General features: G+C 55.5%; 1 protein-coding gene across 2 annotated transcripts; it reads right to left on the minus strand.

Annotated features, from left to right (window-relative positions):
• Nucleotides 1-7,967: 7,967 nt before the first annotated feature.
• On the minus strand, nt 7,968-19,605 carry PITX1 (paired like homeodomain 1). 2 transcript variants are annotated; one of them, XM_063665215.1, is made up of 4 exons: nt 19,503-19,605; nt 13,692-13,925; nt 11,233-11,465; nt 7,968-9,291 (listed from the first exon to the last, which is right to left on the minus strand). In XM_063665215.1, exons 2-4 carry the CDS (start codon nt 13,855-13,857, stop codon nt 8,749-8,751), a joined length of 942 nt encoding a protein of 313 aa, XP_063521285.1. In that variant the 5' UTR covers nt 13,858-13,925; nt 19,503-19,605; the 3' UTR covers nt 7,968-8,748. The 2 variants fall into 2 exon arrangements, with proteins under 2 accessions (XP_063521285.1, XP_054343651.1); XM_054487676.2 differs by lacking the exon at nt 19,503-19,605 and adding an exon at nt 14,539-14,696.
• Nucleotides 19,606-23,624: the final 4,019 nt, after the last annotated feature.

The following is a 23,624-nucleotide window of genomic DNA, read 5'->3' on the forward strand; positions in this document are numbered from 1 at the left end:
AAGCCAGGGGTTCACCATGAATTGTGTGTGCCTGTACTCATTCCGGCCTTGGTGACACAGTAGGAATGCCAGCTTGAGGGATGGAGGAAGGATCCTTGGCCACACTGTGCCTGGGGTGGGGTCTTTTGTGTAAGGGTATCCTTTATTGAGTTGCATTTACCCAGAGGGAGAGAGGTGTGTGTGTGTGTGTGTGTGTGTGTGTGTGTGTGTGTGTGTGTGTGTGTGTGTGTGTGTGTGTGTGTGCACGCGCGCGCCTGTGTGGGCATGTGTGTGCACGAAGAAGCTGGAGTCTGGGTGGGGATGAGCATCCATCCCAGTGTGTCCTGGAAAGTTCCCAGATAGGCCACAGGAGGGAACAGTTTGGGGAAACCCTTGCTGGGCCCCGCCACAGCCTCGCAGGCAGTGAAGTGGCCAGCCACTTTGTGGCTACGATGCCTTAGAGAGTTTGCCAAGCACTTTCTGTGAAGTCATTGGGATGTTAAACCCTTGGTTCAATTAAATGGGTTAATAAGCATTGTCTGATTTTGATGAAGAATAATAATATAATGCGATAATAGCAATAATGGTGCTATTAGCTGCGATTATCACACGTGCTGCACTGTCCCAGGCATGGAGGGGGGTGCAGCTCGCATTCCCGCATGCTCAGGCCGCGTTTTCCATTCATAAAACCCCATTCTTCAAAGCCTTTCCAGCCCAACTCCCGATATCCATTTTCAGGACAAATTACCAACACTTAAAAAAAATTGGTCCATTTTGCGTGAAAGCCAAGTTCAAATTACTGTTACTTTCCCCTTTATGTTGGAAACTTAAAAAAGGGTAGGGGTGGGAGCTGAGGGGGACACAGGGGACAGATAGAGGAGGCGAGGCAGAGGAGGGGGAAAGAGGGAGAACGGTGTATGGACGAAGAAGAAAAAAGCGAGCCTTCTTGTTTCAGTAAAAATGTATTTCTGGAATGATGTTTCAGTTTACTCAGGCAGAAAAATTAGAAATGGTGTGCTTATTAAACAGGCTAAGTAAGCATGACTATTTTTAGTAGTGTAGTAAAACCTTGGTAATTTGGACCTCTTTAATAAAGATTCCATGATCATGCTGGCTGGCAGGCACACACTGTGTGTGTGTGTGTGTTGTGTGTGTGTCAGGGCAAGGTAGGGGTGCAGATTGGTTGCTGAGTTGGAGGCTGGGGAGAGGGGAGGGTGCAAGAAGGGACAGAAGGAAAAGGGAAGGACTCCCTCTTAGGAGAACCTGCTTCAAACACTGAACTCTTTTGCTTAGTAATCAAAGATCATTACAAATTCTTCTCACTGAACACTCTTATTGGCACCTACTAGTATGACATCTGTTCAAAGAAGAATGTATTTGAAAACAAAAATTTCATTTCTGTAAAAATCTGTCAAGGTTTACTTGATAGCTATCATACTGGCCTCCCTCAAATGAGGCTGCATCCCAGGTAGGTGATGACTGGCACCTCAGTGGGAGGACAGGGGCAGTGAGCAGAAGGCTATTCTCTGTCCTGCGGGTCACAGGGTTTTGTATTTTTAAAGTAATCATTATTTTATTTCATCATTGCAAAACTGACACATTGTCAGTGCAAATAGACCTTGAAAGGGACAAATTTAAAAAATGCTAATTTTCCCCCTGTCAAAGGTAGCTGTTATTAACACTTTGTATATATCCATAAATTTCTCTGTGCATATATAAGAACGAAAATGGCACTGTGCTTAAGACTGTTTTGTTACTTGCCTTGTTTAGCTTTTTTGACAGAGAAGCTCGGTTAAAAAAAAAGGGCAATAATGAATCTATATTTAATTTTATGCTAAACTTACAAAGAAAAGTCATCCATCCCAGGTTGCTCTTTCCTGGCCACATAGTAGATGCTCGATAAAGGAAGTGTCCTTAATGAGGTCCCACTGCTATGCTGCATAGAAAGATGAGGAGTCAGGATGAGGGCCATGCAAGGGGTCAGCTGTTGTTGGGGCCTCCAAGGGGCTGCTGGTTGAAGAGGATTCTAGGGAAAGGTTTGCCAAACAGTGAACACAGCCCCTGGGAGTCCTGGGAACCAGCTCTAAATGCCTCTCTGGGTAACGAAGGGCATAAACACAGATATACTTTTTGAATAAAATTGAGGTAAAAATATACATAACATAAAATTTACCACTTTAACCTTTTAAGCTGTACAGTTCAGTGGCATTAAGTACATTCACATTGTTATGCAACCATCACCACCATCCATCTCCAGAGCTTTTCCATCCTTCCTGAGACTCTGTACCCATTAAACAGTAGCTCCCCTTTCCCCATCCCTCAGCCCTTGGCAGCCACCATTCTATTTTCTGTCTATGAATTCACCTCTTCTAGGAACTTCATGTAAGTGTAATCACAATCTTTGTCCTTTCATGACTGGCTTATTTCACTTATCACAATGTATTCAAGGTTCATCCATGTTGTAGTTGTGTCAGAATTTCCTTTTTAAGGCTGAATAATATTCCACCATATGTATACACCACATTTTGTTTATCCATTCATCTGCTGATGGGCACTGGGGTTGCTACCACTTTTTGGCTATTGCAATAAACATGTTTTAGCTATTGCTGTGAACATGGGTATGCAAATATCTCTCTGAGCCTCTGCTTTCATTTATTTTTGAGTATATACCCAGAAGAGAACTTACTGATCATATGGTAATTCCATGTTTAATTTTTTGAGGAATCATCATACTGTTATTTTTTTGTTGTTGCTGTTTGTTTGTTTGTTTTTGACAGACTCTCACTCTGTTGCCCAGGCTGGAGTGCAGTGGCATGATCTTGGCTCACTGCAACCTCCAACTCCTGGGTTCAAGCAATTCTCCTGCCTCAGCCTCCTGAGTAGCTGGGACTACAGGCATGTGCCACCATGCCCAGCTAATTTTTTTGTATTTTTAGTAGAGACGGGGTTTCACCATGTTGGTCAGGCTGGTCTCAAACTCCTGACCTCAAATGATCTGCCCACCCTGGCCTCCCAAAGTGTTGGGATTACAGGTGTGAGCCACCGTGCCTGGCCCATCATACTGTTTTCTGTAGTGGCTGTTCCATTTTACATTCCCAGAAGCAATGCACAAAGGTCCCAATTTCTCCGCATCCTTGTCAACACTTGTTATTTTCTTTTTTGATAATAGTCATCCTGATGGGTGTGAGGCAGTATCTCATTGTGGTTTTGATTTGCGTTTTCCTAATAACTAGCAATGTTGAGCCTCTTTTCATGTGCTTATTGGTCATTTGTATATCTTGTTTGGAGAAATGTCTATTCAAGCCCTTTGCCCATTTTTGAATTTTTTTTTTTGTTGTTCAGAAACGCTTTTAAAAGCGGTGCGAAGAGCTGCCGGTGCTGAAAAGGAGCGAGCGAGTGAGTGGCAGAAGGAAAGACGCCAGGGAGAGGACACAAAGGAGTGCAGAGAGGGGGAAAGGGTCAAGATATGTTTTGTGGAATGTGGGGGTGAGGGAGGGCCTTCCCTCAATTCTTTTTTTTTTTTTTTTTTTTTTTTTTGAGATGGCGTCTCGCACTGTTGCCCAGGCTGGCGTGCAGTGGCGCGATCTCGGCTCACTGCAAGCTCCACATCCCGGGTTCACGCCATTCTCCTGCCTCAGCCTCCTGAGTAGCTGGGACTACAGGCACCTGCCACCACACCCGGCTAATATTTTTTTTTTTGTATTTTTAGTAGAGACGGAGTTTCACCATGTTAGCCAGAATGGTCTCGATCTCCTGAGCTCGTGATCCACCCGCCTCAGCCTCCTAAAGTGCCTCAATTCTTTTATTCAACAAATATTTATTGAGCATCTACTATGTGCAGACACTTCTGAGGGGTTGCTGTCTACACCTGTTTGACTCAGTTCACCATGCTGGCTGTCGGACTACACTGATCCTGTTCAGCTGCCAGGGCCAGCCTCTGGGAGGCAGTGCTTATAGTCACAGCCCATAGACTCTGCAGTCAGGCTAGGGATTGAGTCCCTAAAGTGGTGTGGTGCAGCTTAGGACAGGTTACATGACCTCTCTGAGCTCCCCATTTCCCATTTATAAAATGAAGCTAATAAGAGAAATGAAACATGTCAAGTGCAGTGGGGGACAGCACAGAGTGAGACATGAGCCTCAGCCAGCCATAGCAGCTTTCATCCCCTGTGAGGGCCAGCCTGCCCTCTGCCTCCTCCCTGCTCCACAAGCAGCTTCCTGCACCCTGACCTGCTCCTCAGCAGTGGTCTGATTCATGGAATTGCAGCCCCTCCAGCCAGGGCTCCAGTGGCCGTGTCTCCTGAGTGCTCTGCAGCTGCTTGACAGGTAGAGGTAGACACCTGCCCTGGGCAGTACCAGCCAGTCAGGGGGCAGGACCCAGGAACCTGCAAAAGCAATGTGGGAGTGTGAAGAGTGGGGTTCCCCTGATGGGAGAGGCAAGGAAGCAGGGACCAGCAGGGGCTGGGAGGTGGCCTCGGGGTTGGGGGGGGGGGTCTCCCCATCTCGGAAACAGGAAGCTTGTAATCCGGACTGACGTGGGAGCTTGGATTTCCTGATTGAGAATTCAGGGCCCTTTCTTCACCAAAAAGCTGCTTTGTGCCTCTGCCTGCCCCTACCCCAGGGCTTCCTCTGTCCCTGATACCTGTACCTTTTGCTGCTGTCACATAGCCCGGAGCTTAGGAGGGCAAATCCTAGGGCCTGGGGCCTTTTCTGTCTCAGTCATGGAGCCCAGCTGAGTCTAGCTTCTTGAAGAGAATTCTAATTTTTTATTTCCTTTCCCTCCTGAATACAAATGTGATTCATGTAAGGGTAATGTGCAGCACGGTGGGTGCGAGCGCAGGCCCTGGTCAGAGGGTCTGAGTTCAGGTGCTGCCTCTGCCCCTCATTAGCTGCCTGTGCCATGTTGGGCAAGTTACTGATTCCCTTTGAGCTTCAGTTTCTTCCTGTGAAAAATAAGGATAACAAATCCCTCCCTCATGAAGTTGCTCTGAGGAGCTTGCTGGGGCCTGGCGCTCAGGAAGAGCGTGCCGTTAGCTACTCATAACATGATATGCAAACAAAAAGAAGTGTCCAGGCATCCTTGCCCCATGGCGCCGGGCGCCCCCAGAAGAGCATGCTGGGGTGAGTACACCTGCTTCGCCCCCCTGCCCCGCGTCCTGTCCCTGCTCATCTCTTAGGGTATTGACTGGGCTCTGCCCCTCCCCAGAGGCCAGGTAGGTGGCAGGAATTGGGCCTGGTTCCTCTCCCAGGGCCTGGCCCACAAAAGATTGGTCGGGAGATTGTACCACAGGACAATAGGCTGGGTGATCGAGGGCCCAGAATCCAGGATAGTTCCTGGGGTGGGGTGTGGGTGTGGCCAGGAGGACTGTCAATCATGACTCATATTCAGGACACCCTGCAGAGGTGGGGACGGAAAGCTGAGCTGGGAAAACCCCAAATGACATCTAAAGTGACCTGTTGAGAAATTTTGACAGGGAAATCCTATTAATGCAGAAAGCACGGAATAGGACCTCTAGAGGAGAACCAGGGCATTTCACTTTAATAAAAGAATAACAATACCAGCCTCACAGGGCTGTGTGCAGGTAAAGGGGCTCATGAATGAGGAATGTACACTTAGCTTGGGGCTCGGGGCCTTGTGTAGGTTCAGTCAGCATTGGAGCTTGGTACTGAACATAGGGATGGAGCCGCCTCCCCAGAAGGGCCTTGCCTGACCACCTTGTTTAAAGCAAGACCCCCCTTTACTCTCACAGCACCCTGTTGTTTTTCAGCCTAGGTTGTAATTATACACGTCTGTTTACTTGTCCAGCAGAGTGGGGGCTGCGTCTGTTTCCACTGCTCCGTCCTAGCACAGAGAGCAGGGGCACAGTCAATGTTGAATGAATGGCGGTCTCCTCCCCCAAATTCTTCAGGCAGAGCTGGCTAGGAATCCTGCCTTTTTTTTTTTCCAGGAGATTGGGCTTTCAGAGCCCCCTACAGTCCCTAGCCCTCTTCAGAGATGACCCTGCAGCTGGAGCAGCGGGGAAGGTCTGCATGCTGTAGTCTGTGCCAGCCACAGAATAGCTGGGTGGGAACAGCTGGTGGGGGCCTGAGGCTGGGTCTTTCACTCACCTGCTTGGCCACAGTCCTTGATGGATGATGGGGTCATTCTGGGACTACTTCTGCCCTTCGACCCGTCTGCAGCTGTTTGGCCTGTGGCCCCACAGATACAGTGCATCTCCACCTGAACCCTGTGTGGCTCCCCTCGCACCTGGTGCTAGACCTGACTTTCGGGAGAGGCTTCCTTTTTGCTCTTTACTCTCCTCCAGCCCGCTTCCTTCTAGGTCTCCCCTGACTCCTGCCCTCAGCTGAGACCAGGGCCCTCTGGCCTTGGCAGATGTGTGAGGCTGAGGGAGGCCCTATGAGTCCAGATGTGGTTGTGTTTATGTTCCCAGAGAGTGAGGGGTCGGAGCTCTGGACTGGAGCCGCTGGGGGAGGGGTGGTCTGGCTCCAACACCCTGCCCTATTCCACCCCCACCCCCACTAGCCTGTGTATCTGGCCCTGTCCATCTCAGAGCTCCACGCTCCAGGTCTCACAGCATCAGGCTGACCATCCTCCAGGGAGGACCTCTCTTCATTCCTCATCTGAAGGTGAGAAAACCAGTGGAAAGATGCCTGGCTTTGGAATTAAAAAACCTACTGGCTTAGTGTGACCTTGGCCCAGCTACAGAGCCTTGGTTCCATCTGTAAAATAGGGACAACACTCCTGACCTCAAAGGCTGTGTTGATCTGGCTTGAGAATGTGTGCACAGGGCTCTCCAGCTGTCAGCTTGTGACTAAGCCTGTGGCTGTGCCCTACTCCTAGCTAGGGCTTGCCTGGGTCCAGGGCAGTGCCAACCCCCATCATAAGGTGATTCTAAAGCAGAATATCAACCCCTCCTTCCTCCCCCACTGCAGCTGCAAACATTTTGTTTTGCCATTAGAAATGACTTACTTAAGGGAAGCAGAATTTTACAGGCAGTTTACAGGCTGGTCTTGTTCAGTAGTTTCCAAAAGCCAGGGGAGGGCAGAGGCGGCCAGCAGTCCCCACAAGTTGGGATGGATTGGAAGTGAGAAGTGAGTCCTGTGTGACGGACACTTTCTCCTGCACAGCCGCACGCCCCTGGGTGGGCTCTCGGCACGTTGCGGGCATTAGGGGGAAAGGCAGCGGAAGGCCCTCGCTATACTCTGATAGATCCAGCTCCCTTAGTCCTCCTGGAATAGCTGGCCCTGGCTCCGAGGAGAGAAGAGGGGCTGTTGCTGGGCCCACAGAAGAAAAGGCAACCCCAGGCATAAAGAGGCTCTCAGCAGCCCCTGCCCGAACGCTCCGGGCAGGCAAGTGCCCCATAGCACCCTGGGGCCTCGAGGGTCACCGCAGACCCGGCCTGGGAAGAACCCGTAGAGTCCTGCAGCCGCGGAGGGAGGGGGTCATCGCTAAGGCGTCCCGCGGACAACGCCGAGAGGCGCAGCTTAGCCCGTGCGCACCGGACGGGCTCGCAACGCAGGACGGTGCCCTCATGGGAGCCAGGCTGAGCAGGTCAAGAAGGGTGGTGGGGGAGCCGGGTAGGGAGACCTCGGCGGGGGCTGCCTCGGCGCTCCCCTCCTACCCAAGGGGCCCAGTTCCATTTCTACCCACAGTTCCCTTTCTATCCGCCTCCCTCCTCAGCCCAATGAAGCAGTCGGGGCTCAGCAGTGCTTAGCACGCTCAGACTATGGTTTTAATAGACGTATATGGACAAGTCGATATAGACAGATTTATAATTCTATACAGTCAGTCCAACATACACAGGGACGCTGTAAACAGGGGCGCGGGCCGGAGAGCGGGTGTGCAAAGTGGGCGCAGGGCCCTGGGGCCGCGCCCCTTGCTCTACCGGCTCGACTCTTGCACGGCGGGCGGTGAGGAGGGGGCTGTTCGCTCGGACAGAGGGCCACCTCCTAGCCCGGGAACAGAGCAGAGGGCCTGGGCCTGCAGCTATGCTCAAGGCTGGGGTATTCTGAGACGGACCTCCCCCACCTCCCGCCAGGTCCGCACTGCCCGCTGCCGCTCCGTGACCTTAATATAGGGCTCCGGGGCGCAGGGCCAGCAAGGCTCTACCAGGCGCGCCGGGGCCGTGTGCGGCTCCACTGAGTGCCCGATCCTGGGCTGGGGGCACCGTCCCCCCAAACCCAACGCCCGCCCCAACGCGGATCCGACTCGAGCTAAGGCGCTCTCGGCCGGGCCCAGCTCGGAGAGGGCAACTTGGTTTGTACGGGGTCGGGAAATCCTAGGCAAGTCCAGGCCCCGCACATCCAGTCCGCAGGCCCGGCCGCTCAGTCCGGATCCAGCGCGGCGGGGACGCGGGCTACGAAGGCGTCCTCCCCCGGCCGCTGGGCCTCGGCGCTCGCCTACCGCGCCGCGTCCCCTCCGCGGAGTGGGCCTCCGGGGCCCGTGGGAACACACACACACCACCCGCGCCATCCCGAGAGAAATTGCAACTCATCCATTTTTTCGCGGCACTTTTCTCCGACGTCTTTTTGCTTTTTTTTTTTTTTTTTTTTTTGGTCTTTTTGGAGGGCAGAGTGGGGTCCGGAAAAGCAAACACAAAACCAACCCGGAGTGGGAAGTGGGAGGAGGGGGCTGCGCAGGTGTGAGGGCTGCGCAGGTGTGAGGTCCGCAGCGCGGTGAGCTGGGGCTTGCGAGCCGGGGCCCCGCGTGCGTCCTCCGCGCCCGCGCCCTTCCCCGAGCCGGCAGCCGGCCCGCGTGGTGCGGCGGGGCGGTCAGCTGTTGTACTGGCACGCGTTGAGGCCCGAGGCCGGGCCCTGCAGGCCGCCGTAGCCAAACGACGAGTGTTGTTTGGACTTGAGCCGCAGGCTGGCTAGGCTCGAGTTGCACGTGTCCCGGTAGACGCTGTAGGGCGAGGCGGGAGTGCCGTACGGGCAAGCGCCCGGCGACATGGCTGAGTTGAGCGAGGAGCCGGTGAGGTTGTTGATGTTGTTGAGGCCCGAGTTGGGCATGCCAGGCACGGCGCCTGGGCCCATGCTGGACGGCATGGTCATGGAGGAGATGGAGCTGGGTGCCGAGAACATGGACTGCGACGACAGCGGGCTCATGGAGTTGAAGAAGGTGAAGCTCTTGGTGGAGAGCGGCGCTGGCGCCAGGCTCTTGGCGGCCCAGTTGTTGTAGGAGTAGCCGGCGGCGTACACGTCCTCGTAGGGCTGCACTAGGCCGCTGAACTGCGGCACGTAGCCACCCTTGCACAGGTCCAGCTGCTGGTTACGCTCGCGCTTACGCCACTTGGCTCGCCGGTTCTTGAACCAGACCTGGGGGAGGGGACGGGAGAAGGGTCAGGGCCGCGGCAGGCCGGGAGGGACCCCACCCCCTTCCCCACCGCCTGGAGCCCTCCGTCGGCCCGCTGCCCTCCGAACGTCGTTTCTCTCCTTCGACCGATATTTCTGCTCCTGCATTCCCTCCACAATGGTTCCTTTCCTGTCCCCAGAAAATACTAATTTCTTTTTCCGATCTTTATCCTCTCCCGAAATTATATCCGTTTTCTTCTCCGAATACGGATTCTCGTTTATTTTAACAGATATTCGTTTTCTTTCTTCCTCTCTCAACCAGTTCACCTCCGCCTTCTCCCCCAAACGGGTTCGCTCTATCTACTAAATATTTCAGTCTTTTTATTCTCCCTCAAATACAAAAGGTATTTTTCCTCCCTGAGACATAGGACTTTCGACTCCCCCAATTCTTCGATCTATTTCATCGCTCAAATAGTTTGTTATCATCTTTATCGGCAATATTTGATGTTTTCTTTTTGGCTCCAAATGTTTATTTTCGTTCAGTCCACCCCGTTGTCTGAACCTCTTTCTTCTCCCTCAGTCCGTTTTCTTGTTTATCCCCCATTTTTGATCCTTTTGAATCGTCCTCAAATATTAGGCTTTTGAATCCTTTCCAAATATCTGACCTGCACTGTTCCCCTTAAACAGTTGATTCTTTTTCTCAAATACCTGATCTTTTTGCTTCCTATTTAATTTCTTTCCTGCCGCCTAAATATATGCCAAATATGTTTCTCCACAAATATTTAATTTTTTTCTATTCTTACTAGTTTCTTCTAATCTTCCTGCCCTTCCTTTTCTCCCCCCAAATTTGGTAAGAACCTCCTAGTCCTCCCCCATCCTTACCTATCTGCCCACCGCATGCCCTCTGCCCTCTCGGATTTTCCTCCAGTTCTGAGTGGAGTTTCCTGAGCTAGTTTGCCAGATCCCTGCTTCTCAGCTTTCCCTAGTCCCCAGCACTGACACTACCTGATTCCACCCCCACCCACCCCTACCACCATAAACCTGGGCAGGATTAGTGAGTTCAGGATTACTGAGTGCTGTGTCTTCACTCCAAGTCCCACTGGGCTGGCCAGCCTGCCTAGGGAGGGGAGAGGGCTGGGGTTATGGTAAGGAGTCTGTGGGCCAGCTGGGATTTTGGTCGACTTGGGAGGTGCTCCCAATATCTGATTAAATATTTACACCCCCAGGGAAGAAATGATTCTCTTGCTACCCTGGCAGGAAAGCCTTGCTTTTACTGGAAACCAAACGGGTGAGAAGAGGGAGAATGCAGGCTGGTCTTGGGTCCGAGATGGCATATCCTAAAAGGGACTCCCGGAGCCACCCCCCACCTCACCTGACGGGATACCTTCCGGAAAGGGCAGAAGGCAAAGGGTCCTACTGATGGCTGGGGAGGGTGGAGAATATCTTGAGCTTTTAGAGGATCTGCTTGTGAGATGGGACCACTGCTCCAGGAAGTTTTGAGAGCCCCGAACCCAGGCACCTTTCAGGCTTCTCCGAGGCAGCCAGACAGGACCTGCCTTTCCCTTTCGTTTTCGGGATAAGGCCAGCAGCTCCCGAGGTCCCCAGCGGCAGGGAATCCACTGCCCAGTCTCTGGCCCAGGGTATCCTGCTAACATCTGAGTGGGTCCTGGGCCCCACAGGGCATGGGGGAGTCCCCTGGGGGCACAGGTCTTTGGGCTGGGGTTGCCTGAGTCCGAGGATCAGGTAGGATGAGGGTCAGAGGGGTTGAAGGTCCGAGGCGCCTGGAGGCCTGGCAGACGCTAGTGGGCCAGGGCCTAAGGTGGGGATCTCCGGTGGAGGGAGGGAGCAGGTCTGAATGGTGGGAGAGTGAAGGTCTGCTTGCGGGTCTAAGCTTTGGAGGGCTGCAGCAGAGGCGGCCCGGGAGCCCTCTGCGCGGGTGCCCTTAGGCGCGCACCCCTCGCTCACCCGCACGCGCGGCTCGGTGAGGTTGGTCCACACAGCGATCTCCTCCCTCATGCTCATGTCGGGGTAGCGGTTCCTCTGGAACGTGGCCTCTAGCTCTTGCAATTGCTGGCTTGTGAAGTGCGTACGTTGCCGCCGCTGCTTCTTCTTCTTGGCTGGGTCGTCTGCGCCGCCGCAGCCCGTGCCTCCCGCACCACTGTCCTCGGGCCCCTTGGGTTCCCCGCCGCGCTCCTTCTCTGCAGTAGGCAGGACGGGGAGCGGGTCACCTGGGCTTACGCCCCGTTGCACCCCGTCCCGGCTCCACCGAAGCGCTCGCCATCAGCGCTGGCGGTCTTCCCTCCATCCCTCCCTCCCTCTAGGGTTCCTGGGAACTGTCCCCACTGGAAAGCGCCCGCCGGGTGCTGGTCCTCAGTAGGCACCTCTAGTCTGGTGTGCCGCGGAGAAAAGCCCGAGAATCGGAGCTCGAGCCGCGGGCCTGGGTTCCTGGCTGGGCAGGGCCTGCACCCTTAGCTCGGCTCAGATTCTGGCCCTGCTGCTGATGTTCCCAGCAAATGTATGCTTTTTGTTTGTTTGTTTTGCGAGCTCTTAGGGGGTCTAAATCTGAGGGGGTCTCCGCTTTTCTGAACTAGGATCAAATCTTTCCAGCCTAAAGCCCCTCCACTTTCTTCTCCTCAGGGGTGTATGGGAGCCCCACTGGGCAGGCACAACACAGCCGGGTTCTCGGCCTTGCTTCCAGGCCTCCAGTCCCAAAGCCTAGAAAACCCCACCAACTGCAGCCCAGACAGACAGACTCTGTCTAGGTGACCTCGGGCTTTAGTCTGTCTCTCTTTGAAGCTACACAAAACACACGCAGTCATAGAAACATTGATACATAAAGAAAAAGAGTTTAAAAACAAAACACAGAAGCCCAGAAAAGCTCACAGCTCTATGCCTAAAGACACTGAAAGGGCCACAAATTCTCAAATCAGACAGGAAGAAATACAGAGCAAATGTAAATTAAGAAGTCAGAAAGCTCTGTACAAACACACCCCTAACTAAATACAGAGCTGTAAGTGTATAAACTCCAGGTTGACAGAAGCATTTATTTCTCTGGGATTTAAAAAAATAATGTACCGTGGTAGATAGATTTTTAACTCCTTCCCAATAAGGCCCTTGTAGAGATAATTTTTAAATCCCAGAGAAACACATTATAGTTAGATAATTTAAATTCCCCAAATAACACCACTGTAAATGGATTTTGAGAAAATTCCGGAGAAACGCGCCATTTTGGATTGACTTTTTAAAATCTCCGGAAGAATAATGTTGCATGTAGATATTTTAAATTCCAGACCTACACTTCGTACATTAATTCTTTCAAAATCGAAAGATACAGTTAAAATTAATTCATCCTCATAGATTTGGTTCAAAAAATCAATCTACGATTATATATCTCTCTAGGTTTTAAAAATAAAACCAACCAAAGACAGCGCTTAAAACTTTTGAAAACAAAAGTATAGTTCAGCGTTGATTGTGTTTTAACCCAAGCAAACAACCTCTCAGAAAAATCACTTAGGGATGCAAAAGAGAAACAAACAGATATTAAGAAAGTGGAGAGAAACACTCAGCTGTGTATTAAGAAATGAACGCAGAAGAGGCGCCCACACCGGGGAGCTCGGAGCCCCTCGGGAACCCGGCCGGCTGCGCTGGGCAGTGGATTCGCTGCCCCACTGCCCGCGCCGGCCACCCGCGGGCCCAGTTCGCTGCTGGAAAAAAGCTCCAGCTCGGACAAAAAAGGCAGCGCGGAGGGAGACGCGCAGGAGCCGAGGCGGGGGCCGGGGCCGGGGCCGGGGCCGGGGCCGGGCTGCTCCGGGCTTCGGCCGCACACGTGGGCCGGATCCCTTGATCGGGGTTCCGGCTGGCCTTGCTGGGAGTCCGGCCGCTCCTGTTGCCCCGCTCGCCCTCACCGTCCTCTGTGTCTCCCTTCTACTTGATGACCCCTCTCCCCCCGTTTACCCTTCCCGCCCGCCCCTTCTCTTTGGCCTTTCATTCTGTCGCCTACTGTCATGGTGTTAACCTCCCTCTCTGTCTCTCTGAGCGCATTCTCTTGCCCGTCACCCCTATTCCTTTCTCGGTCTTCTCCTCTCCCTTCGTCCGAGCCGCTCCTTAGCACCCAGTTGCGCAAATCAAATTTTTTCCCGTTCTATTTACTCCTGATCAAGAGGGGCTGTGAGTCCAACCCTCCAGCTGTAGGCTCGTGCATCTGCCAGTCTCTTGGCGCGTGGGGACCGCGTGGAAGTGCCTTCGCGTGTGCGTAAGTTTCCGCGTTCACCGTCAGATCGAGAACGGGAAAAAGAAAGCTCCTGACGCTTCTGGGGCGGAGAGGGAGCTTGGTTGCACGGCGCGGGCGTCAGGCCCTGCTCCCAGCTCCCCGTGCTCCGCGCCCGGGTAGGCTCCGTGCGCGCCGCGCGGGGAACGGCGCTTACCTGGCAGCTCCGTGTCAGACGACTCGCTGGCGGAGTTCTCGAGCGGCTCGCGGGGGTCGGCGGGCCGGGCCAGGTGGAAGGCGGGCCCCATGTCATGGGGTGGCGGCGGCGGCCGGAGCCCCTCCGGCAGCCGCTCCAGGCTCATGCCCCCCTTGAAGGCGTCCATGGAGGTGGGGACCGCGGCGGGCGCTCCAGGGGCCGGGGCTGGGCGCGCCCCGCCGCCCTGGCTGCGACCTGCGGGGACAAGACCGCAGCGCCTAAGCGGCTGCCCTCCAGGGCTGCCGGCGCCCGCAGCGACGCCGTACCCGCCCCATGGACCGCCCGGGGCTGCGGGGCCGGGCGGGCAGAGGCGGCGGCAGCTTCTCGCGACCGGGCGCCTGGCTCAGCGCTCTGCGCTGCGCTCCTGCCGCTCGGGCCTCAGCAGCCCGGCCGGCCCCGGCTCCGGCTCCGGCTCGCGATCCGGGGCCGGTTTCTAAGGCTCCGGACGGCGCCGGCAGAGTCTGTCTTAAAGCGACAGCGCGCACAGCCAGGTTCCAGCAGTCCCTGCGCCAGGGGTGCTGGGTGGGGTGGGCCTGGGTGGGAGGGGGCTGGGGAGGGAGCGAGCGAGCGAGGGAGCGCGGGCGGAATCCAGCCCCAAGCCGCCCGCGCCGCCGCGCCCTCTCTGCCGCCCTCCCTCCCTCCCTGCCTCGCCCGCGCCCTCCCCCTCCGCAGCCACCTTCCCGCCGCCTCCCCGCCCCCCGCGGCCTCGCCGCGCCGCTCCCTCCTTCCCCGGTGACACACCGAGTTCTCCCTCGGCCTCACAAAAGAAACGCATCTGGCCTGCAAGTCCCGGGCGGCTCGTGCCCACCTCAGGCCTCAAATGACTTGTTTCGCCTAGAATCAACTCCCGTCTCGGCCGCCTCGAAGTCCCCAGCCCTGGCGAGAACAGCCCAGGATGAGTGAACGTTTGCCGAACAGGATCACACCGAGCGGGCGCCTTCGAGCCAGCGCCGGGGCGGGGGCAGAGCCCGGGGCCCGTTCCGGCAGCTCCCAGCGGTGTCCTCGTCGAGGGGCCGCCTGCCCCTCCTTCTCCAGCCTCTTCTCCCGGGAACTCAGCCCGGCTGAGTGACAGCAGCCTGCGCTCTAATGGGCCCCCGGATGCTGCCTCCTAATTAGCTTGGACCTTCTCCCCTAAGGCTGCTTCTCAGGCCTCCCTCTCTGCACCGCAGTCAATTTTCCGGGATTGGGATAGAAATGATGGCTTCTAATCAGACGAAACGTTTCTGCTGGCTCTAGGCGTTTGGAGAATGCAGAAGGAAGACCCCAAGGATCCCAGCCAGACCCCACAGCCTCTTGTACCTCTCCCCTTGTTTTACACCTTACGCCTTGGCCAAACGGGCCAGGCCTGGCCTTGGCAGGCATGGGGTTAGCCTTGGCAGCCTTTGCCCTCCTTCAGGGTAGCTTTGTCCCAGCCTGGGGCCTGCGTCCTGGCTTCCCAGGGCTTCAGGCACAGGCCTGGTAAGCCAGGTGACTGCTGTCTCCCAACCCTGGGCCAGCAGCCCAGGAAGCCCTCAGTCTTCCAGCTTCTCTCCCACACAGTGGTAGCTGAGCTGCAGCTCCAATGGGCCTTCACTGGGCACAGGCAAAGACATTACTCTCCCACTCCCAAGAGTGATTCCCTCCTCGAGTCCTTGCATATAGGTGAAGTTTGTCGAAGGATTTTGCTCAACAATTGTTAGCTGGCCCCGAGACCTCAGCGTCTTGAGCAAACAGGCCACAGCTGGGGCAGCAAGGCGCCACCCTGACCTGCTCTTCTGGCCATAGGCAGACCCCAGACTGCCCTCTGCCCCTCACCTGTGACCAGCTCCACCAGACACAGCAACCCAAGGGAGCTGCGCCAGGGAGATTGTCTGCCTGGGAAAGAAGCAGGGAGGTGTCCAGTATCCTCACCCCAAAACTCAGTGCCTCCTCAACTCCTGGGTGGGTGGCACTGACTGCACAGGTATTGGCATCTGGGGCACTCTGCAGGTTCTGCCTTTGGGTCCTCGCCTTACTCCTTCCCATCACAGGGAGACACCCAGGGTCAGCTGAGCTCCTTGTGGGGGCTGCTGGGGCCAGGGTCAGGCATGCAGGGTGGAACCAGGCCTGCCTTCCATTCCCTCCACGTTAGTCCAAAGCACCCCCGCCCCCATCCCCTGCTCTGGGCCAGGAGAGACAGCACAGCTCCTTAGGGCCTGGTCCTTTCTCACTGTGGGTCTGTGACCATAGGATGCAGGGTCTGAGGCCGGAGGGAGGACACTTCTCAGGAGTTGGGTTGGGAAAGCTCAGTGACTCCTGCCTTCTTCCAAGCTGAGATCTCCCTCCATGAAATGAGTCTTGGCCACGGGGAGGGGAACATGGGGAAGCACAGTTGCCCAGCATTTTCCCTCAGCCCCACCTTTGCCATGTTTGTTGGCCACCTTCACCACAAGTCTCCTGCAGTAGAAGATCCCGCCTTTCAAGGAGATATGCAGGTGCTGCAGCGTGCGAGGGAGTGTCCCTTCACACACCATTCTCTTTTTAGCTGTCTTACCCCATAGAACAGCCTGAATGCAGACAGCGTGGGGGCATGCACACACACACACATCCTGTACATCCATGTGGAGATGCTGTACACACACGTATTCACTGCACTATGGAAGTGCTGAGTTTAGGCATATATGTGCTACTTGGCATGAACGCGGGCTGGCAGGGGATAGGAGGTGTGTTCTAACCCTGCCACATGTCAGGCCAAGGTGGGAAGCACAGTGCGTCTCTGGGTAGAGACTTAGAAATGAATGGTCTGTCTGTGGGCCTCTAGAGGAGGTTAGGACTCACAGCCCTCTCACTTCCCAGAGGGACCAAAGTGACTCTTTGGGCCATCCTCCGATGGGGACTATTCTGTGAGCAGCACTCACTGCTTCGTCTGAGGGGCCCGTATCCTCACTGTTAGTACATTTAATGCAGTTATTGAGCACCTGCTGTGTGCCCCTCTGGGCCCAAACCTCTGGCAGGGCTCCAGGCCGGCACAATAGTCCCTTTATTTGGTGATCTTGATGCCTGCTGTGTAGAAGGAAAAGCCCTCAGACCATTTCAGGTGAAGCCCCGTATCCTCAGGGGACCTGAGACCCAAAGAGGGGCTGGGGCTAGTGGGGCCTGCTGGCAGAGTCTGTTCTGCTGGGCCTGGGCAGCACTGAGTGATCAAGGAGTGAGGAGGCAATTGATTGTGAGGAGGCTGTGGCCTGATCTTGGGCGTTGGCTGGGGAAGGGACCTGGACATGCTCTCAGTTTTTCCCCAGCTACACTCACTGGCCATTGTCCCAGTCAAGATAGGGGCTTCTTGCACACTCACGGACACGTCACACACACAGGACAGAAAACAGCACTCTTTCAGGAGTAAGCAGAGGCTTTGTGTTCCCCCAGCTGTGCTGTGTGACCTGTGTTTCCCTCAAGGTTAAGGCTTGATCTGCCCTGTGCCTCAGTTCCCATGTCCAACACCGGACTCTGCCTGCTGCTTCAGCATCCAGCTCACTTGCTGATGGGACACGAAGAGAGGAGGGAAGGGGGCTTAGTGGAGTTGGAACCATGTGCCCTGTTCCCCACCCCTCCCTGACCACACAAAGCCAGCAATGATTCTCTGATTTTCAAGAATTTTGGAGTTTAGGGTCCTGGCTGGGCTGAGAAGAAGAGCTTGGGCTGTTGTGGGGTTGAAGTAGTCACCATGAGGACCCTTCCTGAAGCCTGGCTCACTAAAAACACCCTGTGCCCAAGAATGGTTTAGTAATGTAATTTGGGAAGGGTGGTTGGAAAACTCTCATGGGGGGGGCATCCTTCTACCCACCCACGGGGGCACCCTGCCCTTATCCTTGCTCCCAGAATCAAGGTATTTTAGGAAAAAGGAAGGAATGTGCCATGGCCTGCCACCAGGGCTATCCATGACTCTCTGGGACATTCCAGCCCTAAGCCTCTTAGTCCGTGGAGAAGTTCAAACTTGAAAACCCAGTTTTGGGAGTGCAGGTTTGGACCACCTACCTCTTTCTGCCTGATCTAACACCCCCTCCCCAATAAAACCTCCTGTTTCTTTGAATACAGCAATTACTGGGTAAGTGGGGAGGAGGGTGCTCAGGTAGGGGCTGGAAAGACCTCACTGGCTCCTTTAGGCTTCCTGGGACCCCAGTCTGAGGCTTCCTGCCAAATGGGGATCCCCAGCCTGTCCCGGGGAGAGCCAGGATGTATTTGAGCAGGACTGCCGCCAGTGAGGCACAGATGGGAGTATGGAACTCAGGACTCTGTGCCGTGGGCCGCTCAGTCAGCGGCTGGTAGGACCCATGGCTCTACCCGGCCCATCACTCACCTAAGTCCATGGACGCTGTCTGGTTCCTGAGAATGGCTGAGCTGTGGGGAAGAAGACTAGGAAGGAGGTAGCAGCTGGTCGCACAACTGGGGAGCAGAGGGGCAACTTATGGATGCACCATAGCCTCCTCCTCCCAGCGGCTGCTTTCATGGGGAAGAACACCCTGAGCCTGTCTGGAGGCCTCTGCATCCTAGAGTCCAGACAGCCTAGTCTCCATGCCCCAGCCCACTTCTTTTCCTTTCCCTGGAAGAGATGCGGGAGGCCGAAAGCAGCCCCAGGAAAGGGCACGGGGACAGCAAGTCTCCTGTGCTGCCCCTGCTGCCTGTAGCTTTTGCCCTGACTACCGTAGACCTGAACCCTAGACCTGAATCCTCCCCCAGTGGACAGCAACCTGGGATTTCCTCCCTCTGGCCCTGGTGGCTTTCAGAGGTCACAGGGATGTCAAGAGAATACATAAGCCTTAGTTTTTCAGAAAAGTGGACTAAGTATTTGTAGTTTCAGGGAATTCCTAAATCGGAAAAGCTTGGGACCCGGATTCCAGCCTGGGGTTCCCATTACTGCGATCCCGGCTTTGGGGCCCTGCCTTTGCCGCGGGAGAATAGGCTCCAATTTACGAAGCTGGTCAATTTCAGAAATCCGAGACCCGGTTCTTGAGAAGCGGCTGCGTGCTCCGGGACCCTGCGTCAACAACCAAACCCGGGAGAAGCCGCGGGAATGTCTTTATTGGACGTTACGAAGGGAATTGGGGTTTCTCTCCTGGGAAGAAAAAGCCCGACCTGTGCCGGCGAGAGCAGGCTGCCTTGGGCTGGGGGCACCTCCGAGCGCTGCGGCGGTACGTCGGGGTCCGGGGCGAAGAGAGCCAGGGCGCGGACCGACGTCTGCTGCTTTTCTGCGGCATTGCTGCCCGAACGAACGAACGAACGAACGAATGAAGCGGTTTCGTTTAGGAAAAATACCCTCTTGACGCGAAGCCACGGCTGAAGTCCCGGGCCACGCAGAGGGGCCAGCAATTCCATGGATGGTGGGGCCCTGCATCCCTGGACGCAGCGGGGAGCAGCGGGCGGCCCTCTCTCCTGCCCACTTCTCCTGGGGGTGAGGGGGCCCTGCGTCCCCCGCCGCCGCGAGGGGCTGCCACGGGCTTCTCAGGTTGTGCCCTTCGCGGGGCCGTGGCCCGTGCCCCCGAGGCTGCTACCCTCTTGAGGTGCCCGGAGCCAAAGCAGAGGGTTGATCCCGCCGGTTAAGTGAGGTAGCACCCGGTGACGGCGGCTATGACTGTACCCTGGGCGCAGGAACGAGCTCCTAGCGCTGCCTCGAAGGCTCCTGACCTTCCGCGCCTTGCGCTGTCGCGCGCCGCCGGGTGGACCCACACACTCCAGGAGCAAACTGCGCAGGACTCGGCCGCCACCTCCCTGCGCCCCTCCACCGCGGAGACCCTGCGCCCCTAGCCCAGCGTCTCTTACCCCACCTGGGCAGCGCCGCGTCTGCGGCTCGTCGGCTCCGGGCTCGCACGCCGCGGACTCTGGCTCAGGTTTCGGCTCCGGCTGGGGCCCCGGATCCAGCTCTGGCCCTGGCACTGCACGGTTCTTCGGCCCCTGCTGGTTCGCTACATCGCAGCGCGCGAGGCCAGGGCTGCCTCGGCTCGGCCCGCTCCTCCCGCCGCCGCCGCCCGTCGCCCGCGGGGAAGGCGGGGACACCGGCCGGGAGGCGGGAAGGGTGGGGGGAGGGGAAGCTAGGCGCTCGCCGGGACCTGCGGGGAGAGGGGCGGCGCGCAGTCTCGCCGGCTAGGGGTCCCGGCCTCCCTCGGGGCGCAGGCTGGGGTCCGCGCGGCTGGCGGCTGGGCCTCGAGGCCGGGGAGCGCGCCCTGGGACCTCCGTGGAGGGGCCCTGCCGCATGCGGACGAAGCCGCAGCGGGTCCCAGCCTGGCCCTGGCGCACTTTCTCTCCCTGGGCCCAGTTTCCCACCTGACTCGTGAGGGGCTGGCCCTACTTCCGTTTAGACGGGGGCTGGTGGTCGAGTTTGGGGTTTTGAGATTGGACCTTTCTTCTTTCTGCTCAGCCTGCGGAAGGGAGCTGGTCTTGAGTGTTGGCAGGGAGAGTCCGCTGCCCAGAGCGTGGCAGCCAGGGAGGTTTGAGGACAGACCCCAGGATTTCTGTGTTTGGGGGTAGGGGGTGCTAGGGAGGGGCAACCGCCCGACCTGCCCTGCTTGGGGGAATTACCTCCTTCCCTCTCCTCAGGGGCTGGGCTGGTGAGGAAAGGGCACACCAACCCCTCAGGACAGACACTTCTGGGGCCCCTTGTCCAACCCCTGTGCCTGCACATCCCCCAGCGGCCATCCTGCTGCGGGCCTGCGAACGGTGACGCCTCCACCCCTGTGGCCCCGCAGGCCATTCCTGGCTGGCTGCCACCGGGAGACAGGCTGGACGCAAGGGAACTGGGAGCCTGCCCTTTGCCCACCCTCAGGCCACAGGGCTCCCCAGCGTTGCCCCGTGGCCAGATAACCCTGTGCGCGAAGCCTTATGGTGGAAACCGTTGGCCGAACCTACTCGTGGTACCCCGAAGTGCCCAGCCTGAGCCTGCTTGCTGTTGGGATTATGGGATGGGACCACAGGGCAGGTCGGGCTGTGGCCTGCCATTCTCAGGGACTGGAGCGGCTAAGCCTGCCCGCCGACGGCCACGGGCTCCAGAGCGACGGTTTCGGGCGCAAGGTGCCGGGAGATGGCAGCGCGGCAGCCGGGCCTGAATGTTTCATGAGTTGCAGTCAGTAGCGGCGCCTCCCTGCCTGGTTCTCGCCGACAGCTGCTGCGGGAGAGGCCGCGACCCGCGCCACCTCGGCGTCCTGCTAGTCCGTGCCTCCAGGGCCGCTTGGCCTGGGAATGCAGAGACCCACGACCCCCTCCCCAACCTCCAAAGCGGGAAGCCGGCCCGACCCAAGCTCACAGAGGTCTCGGTGTTCAGGCCCTGCCAGGTGGCCCCTGCACCTTGTCGTGCTGTTCCAGGGACTCCATACCCTCCTCTCAACCCTCGACAGCAGGAACCCCTCTCCAGTGGTGTGTGCCGGGCTCTGTGCACCCAGGGTCGCAAGTTAAGATAACGAGTCCCCGATGCCGGCACTAGCGGACCTGCGCCTGGAGAAAGTGCAGTCTACCGACTTGGACCCTGTGCTGTGGGGAATTTAGCCCCCTACGTCTACCCCCTCCCATTGACTGCTTTATATGTAGAATGGCTTGTTGGCGGGTCCAGCCCTAGAGCTGCTAAGCTGAGAAGCTTCTAATCTTGTCTCTGGAATCTTCCTTCCACTCCAAGCACCAGGGACATCTTTGGGCATAAATGCAACCGCTGGACCTTACTATGGAGGGCTGCACAGGCACTCCTGGGGTGGCTTTTACTCTGGCGTCTGTAGCAGGAAATCACACCTTCCCCGCTCCCTGCACGCTAGCAATTTTCCAAATTTTGTTCCCATCTCTTGTGAGATTTTCTGCATGCTCTTGTTCCCAGGCAGGGCCTGTGGTGCCAAAAAATGCTGCCTCTGGCACCTGATGGCCTGAGCCAGAATCTTGTCAGTGGCTTTTACTAGTTGTGTGGCTTTGGCAAATAACATAACCTCTCCTAGCCTCAGCTTCCCCATCTGTGAAATGTGAGAATAAGAATTCCTGCTTCTTGGGAAATGGATGGGATAATGAAGGTGAGGGGCTTGGTCCTGAGTCCTGTGGACAGAAGGGCTGAATGCTAATGGTGATAGCTGCCAGGCTGCTCTTTAAGAGAGTTTGCTCTTGTTTTTGTTTCTTCTTTCCCCACGGTGGTCATGTTGGTTGAGTCTAGGAGGAACAGATCCCTTTTCTGATTTAGTTTATCTGCCCTCATCCCCTGCTTAGGTGCTAGGAAGTTTGGTCCAGGAAAGCTGGGCAGGCTGGTGGGTGGGGCACAACCAGGGCCTGGAAGTCAGAAGTTCTTAGTGAAACTTGGGGGGTACAAAACACACTTTTTATAATCTTATTTTCCCTCCTCTAAAAATATATGTATATATTTTTTGCAATTTCCTTTTGGTTTTGACATCTTGGGGAGCATATATTCCCACTGGCACAGTGGAATCAGGAATCAGAGAGAGAGGAGGTTTGGGGCAGGATTCACCAGGAACAGAAGTAGCAGTCCCTGTTCCTGAATATCACTTTAGCTTTCAGCTTCCAGGTGCCCTGTCAAAAAAGATCAGCAGAATTGGCTGAATTTTCTTTGTCTTTCAGTCCAAACTGCTGTGCTTCCTCTAATATAAATTTTTCTCCCTAGTGCAAAACGCTTTGATGAATTTGTCACATGGGTTCACACTGAACATAATGGGCAAATATCTGCAGCCACTATTATATAGAAGGCCATAACAATCCTTCAGGCAGTGTTTTTTTTTTTTTTCTTCAAATCTTAACACCAAGTAAAAGTAGGGGGAGTATTCTTTTCCTTCATAGCTCTTATTGCAACAGTATTGAAATTAAATGTTTGTGTAATGATAGATTAAAACCTGTTGCCCCTACCAGTTGTGAGCTTCTTGAGAACAGGGGTGAACCTCTCTTGGCAACAACTATAGGACCTTCCCCAGGGTGGGCAAGGGATTTGGTTTTGCTGATTGGCTGGGTCCAGCTTACATGCCCACTCCTGCGTCAATCACTTTGTGGGGGAAGAGTGGCTCAGGCCTTTGGTTGGCCAGGGTCAGAGGCTCCACCCCAGAATCACATGCTCCTCCAAGAATCCTGGCATCTATCTGGAACAAGTTCTCTGAGCTGGTGGAGGGAAAGGGTTGGTTTCCAAAGAAGCCCCTGCCCTGTGAAGTTTCTCAGGGGCCTGTTGATGGTATGGGTAGCAAGTCCACTCCAACATGATAGGGAGGGATTGGCTCTGTTGGAAGAGTCTGAAGTCCATCAGAATTGTTCCTGCACTCATCTGTCGGGAGAGGTGAAGCACTGCCAGAAAGTCAGAGGGGAAGCTCGGAGTCTTGACTACTTGTAGGAATGGATCCGCAGAGCAAGGGAGGGAATGTGTTTGTACTCCCATTTTCATCTGTGAGAGGGAGGAAGTTTGAGGCTTTAAAAGTAGAGAGGACCCCCTAGGATCAGGTAAGATATTAATGTATTTGAGCATTATTCTATTGCACTGTGTAAGTATTGGTAGTCAAAGCAAAATGAGAAGCTATTTGGGCATTTGGGCGTCTCAAGTATTTTTTTAATTGCAGTCCTGTCAGCATCTGCATGGAATACTGGACAGAACCATGGCCTGAGACCCTCCTAGAATGGCCTCTCAGGTCAGAAAAAATGTAGAGAGCACCTATTTTGTGCCTGTGATTGCAGAGATACAGAGATAGATGGCTCTTGTTCGTTTGGGTTGAGTCAAGGAAGCAGACACAGAAATTCATTACATAGTTGGAGCACAGTGCTGGAGAGGAAATCTGCAGCCTGCTGTTGAAGGGTCTTGAGTGACACATGGAGGAGTTGGCTGTAATAGTTTTTCTATCACCTGGGGACCCCTCCCTAGGAAAATATAATGTGCAAAGGCTCTGAGGTGAGATAAACTGTGGTATGCTTGATAATAAAGGAAGACCT

This window comes from Pongo pygmaeus, chromosome 4 (assembly GCF_028885625.2).
Source record: "Pongo pygmaeus isolate AG05252 chromosome 4, NHGRI_mPonPyg2-v2.0_pri, whole genome shotgun sequence".
NCBI lineage: Eukaryota > Metazoa > Chordata > Mammalia > Primates > Hominidae > Pongo > Pongo pygmaeus.